This window comes from Penaeus japonicus, unplaced genomic scaffold (assembly GCF_977035675.1).
Source record: "Penaeus japonicus unplaced genomic scaffold, GWHDUDI00000001_assembly GWHDUDI00000027, whole genome shotgun sequence".
Lineage (NCBI taxonomy): Eukaryota > Metazoa > Arthropoda > Malacostraca > Decapoda > Penaeidae > Penaeus > Penaeus japonicus.
The window spans coordinates 34,005,584-34,008,083 of NW_028234429.1; the positions used below are offsets into that span (position 1 = coordinate 34,005,584).

At 35.2% G+C, this 2,500-nt stretch overlaps 1 protein-coding gene across 1 annotated transcript in view; it reads left to right on the forward strand.

The window, feature by feature from the left end:
- LOC122242564 (uncharacterized) overlaps positions 1–587 on the forward strand; it is a 1,026-nt gene extending 439 nt beyond the window's left edge. The window contains exon 2 of the mRNA XM_042999872.2: positions 1–587. This exon is cut by the window's left edge and continues 260 nt beyond it. Coding sequence (XP_042855806.2) covers positions 1–445 — 445 coding nt within the window. The 3' untranslated portion in view covers positions 446–587.
- The last annotated feature ends 1,913 nt before the right edge of the window (positions 588–2,500 follow it).

Sequence of the window (2,500 nt, forward strand, 5' to 3'; positions counted from 1 at the left end):
AGATGGACCAGAACCTATCGTCGTACCACCGCCAAGACAGCAACACGTCGTGTATGTCCTGAATAAGCAGTCGGAACAGGATCAGCGAGTGATCGAGGTTCCAGCACCACCGCAATCGAACCCCGAAGTGTTCTTCGTGAACTACGCAGAAGGAGAGAACCCAACTCTTCCCAGCGGAGTAGATCTTCAGACAGCCTTGAGCTCAGCTTCTCAGGGAGGCGGTCAAGTTGTAGGTGGTGGATTTGGAGGAGGAATCGGAGGCGGCATCGGTGGTGGCATTGGAGGCGGTTTCGGTGGTGGCAGTGGAGGTGGATTCGATGGTGGTAGCGGAGGCGGTTTCGGCGGTGGCAGCGGAGGCGGTTTCGGTGGTGGGAGCGGAGGCGGTTTCGGTGGTAGCAGCGGTGGCAGTTACTCCCCTCCCTCCAATTTGTACAGCACACCATAATTCTACACAGGTGTCGAATATATCCTCATGATGTATGGTTTATTGAGGAAATCATATTTTATTTGATATGGCTAAATTAATGTTATCTATATGCCAGTTTTATATTTATTTGCATCTAATCAAATAAAAGTTATTCTAGCAACATATTGTTTACATGATTCATAGAATAAGGTCAACATATCCCCCCCCCCCCCAAAAAAAAAAAAAGAGAGAAAAAAAAAACAGTATACAAAAAATGCCAAAGGTACTCTACATCTCTGATTTCATAGTCTATCAGTCAGCTTGGGTGTTCATAATGATGCTGATGATTATGATAATAGATATAATGATAACAATAACGGTAGTAATAACAATAACAAAAAGAACAATGGTAATAATGATATGTTATGAGAATAATGATGATAGTAATAATAACAACAATAACAATAATGATAGTAATAATAATGGCATAGTAATTATGCTAACAATTATAATGATTTTGTTTTGGGGATAATTTAATTCCATCACTGCCTGGGAAGCGAAATTATACTGTACTTTCTCCTGCTCCTAATATAAAAAAGATAACAATCAGAACGAATTAGATGATATCAAATTAGTACTGATTATAAAAGACACTTTAGCAACTTACATGTTTACATTCTGCCTCAGTTCTCCGGTTTACACTTTAACACGACATGTTATGTACATACACGCACACACTGAGCGCGCTCTCATATGTGCAGAATGTATTTGTGCTTGTACAAAATTATATAAGAAACATTTGTATGCGTACATACGAATAACTTGTAAATAATGCAAAAATATCGTGGTTTTCTTGACAATGAAAAGGCTGGACGCAATGAGCATATCGTAATAACACACAGGCACTGCAGAATTATACCGATTTTCTCCTTTGAGGAAATATATTACAAGCAAAATTGGTTACGATTATTTACTATCAACTGAAATGCAATTTTCCTAAAGCTGGCAACCTTGGATTAATTGCCACGGAACCTACACCTGACCTAGAAAACTCATAACGCTATACCTTCCACTGTGTAGTTAGCTTGAAGGAAAGACCATTTTTTTGCACTGCAAGAATGAGTAAGACATATTCTATAAAAAAAAAAAAAAAAAAAAAAAAAAAAAAAAAAAAAAAAAAAAAAAAAAAAAAAATAATCGCAGATCGACCTTGGTGTTAGATGTAAGGGAGCTTGCACACTGAGAGTCTCGTCAACTAATATGCGAAGTATCTCGTAAGGAGTGTAAGCTAGCCACTCTTTAGCTCTATCTTTCTGTCATCTTTATCATACCCACATCTTGATTCCAGCTCCAATTATCTTCCAATTAACACTCAGGTCTCATAAGGACCTACAAAAAATGTGACTTCTCTTAATGTGTATTAAGGATACTGTATTGCAGCAGTCCTCTGATCAGGAACAATAAACACTTGGAATCTGACTGGCACCTCAGGCTGACCACGGCTTATGAGCGAGAGTTTAACCAACATCCCGCCCTAGCTAATCTGAAATTCAATTACCGGTAGGAAAATGCACTCTACACGAATATAACGAGTGGAGAGCCTTTAACCCTATTTCTCTACACATAAATCGCTCTCTCTTTCCACACACACACATGTATTTAGGTATATATTTATGTATCTATATGTATATATACATATGTATATGTATATATATACATATGCATATGTATATATATACATGTGTATATGTATGTATATACATATGTATATATGTATATATATAAACATATGTATATATAAAACATATAGAATATGTATGTGTATATATATATATATATATATATATATATATATATATATATATATATATATATATATACTGTATATATAGAGAGAGATAGATAGATAGGTAGATAAAGATATATTTATAAATAGACAGGTACATATATGTGAACTTATGTATACATATATATGTATTTATATTATATATATAAATATTTACATATCTCAATAAAGATGCGTTATTTCTAGTACGTAAAACTGTAATGAAATGGCACTAATCGTTTCTTCCAACATCCTTAGCTACTGGAAAA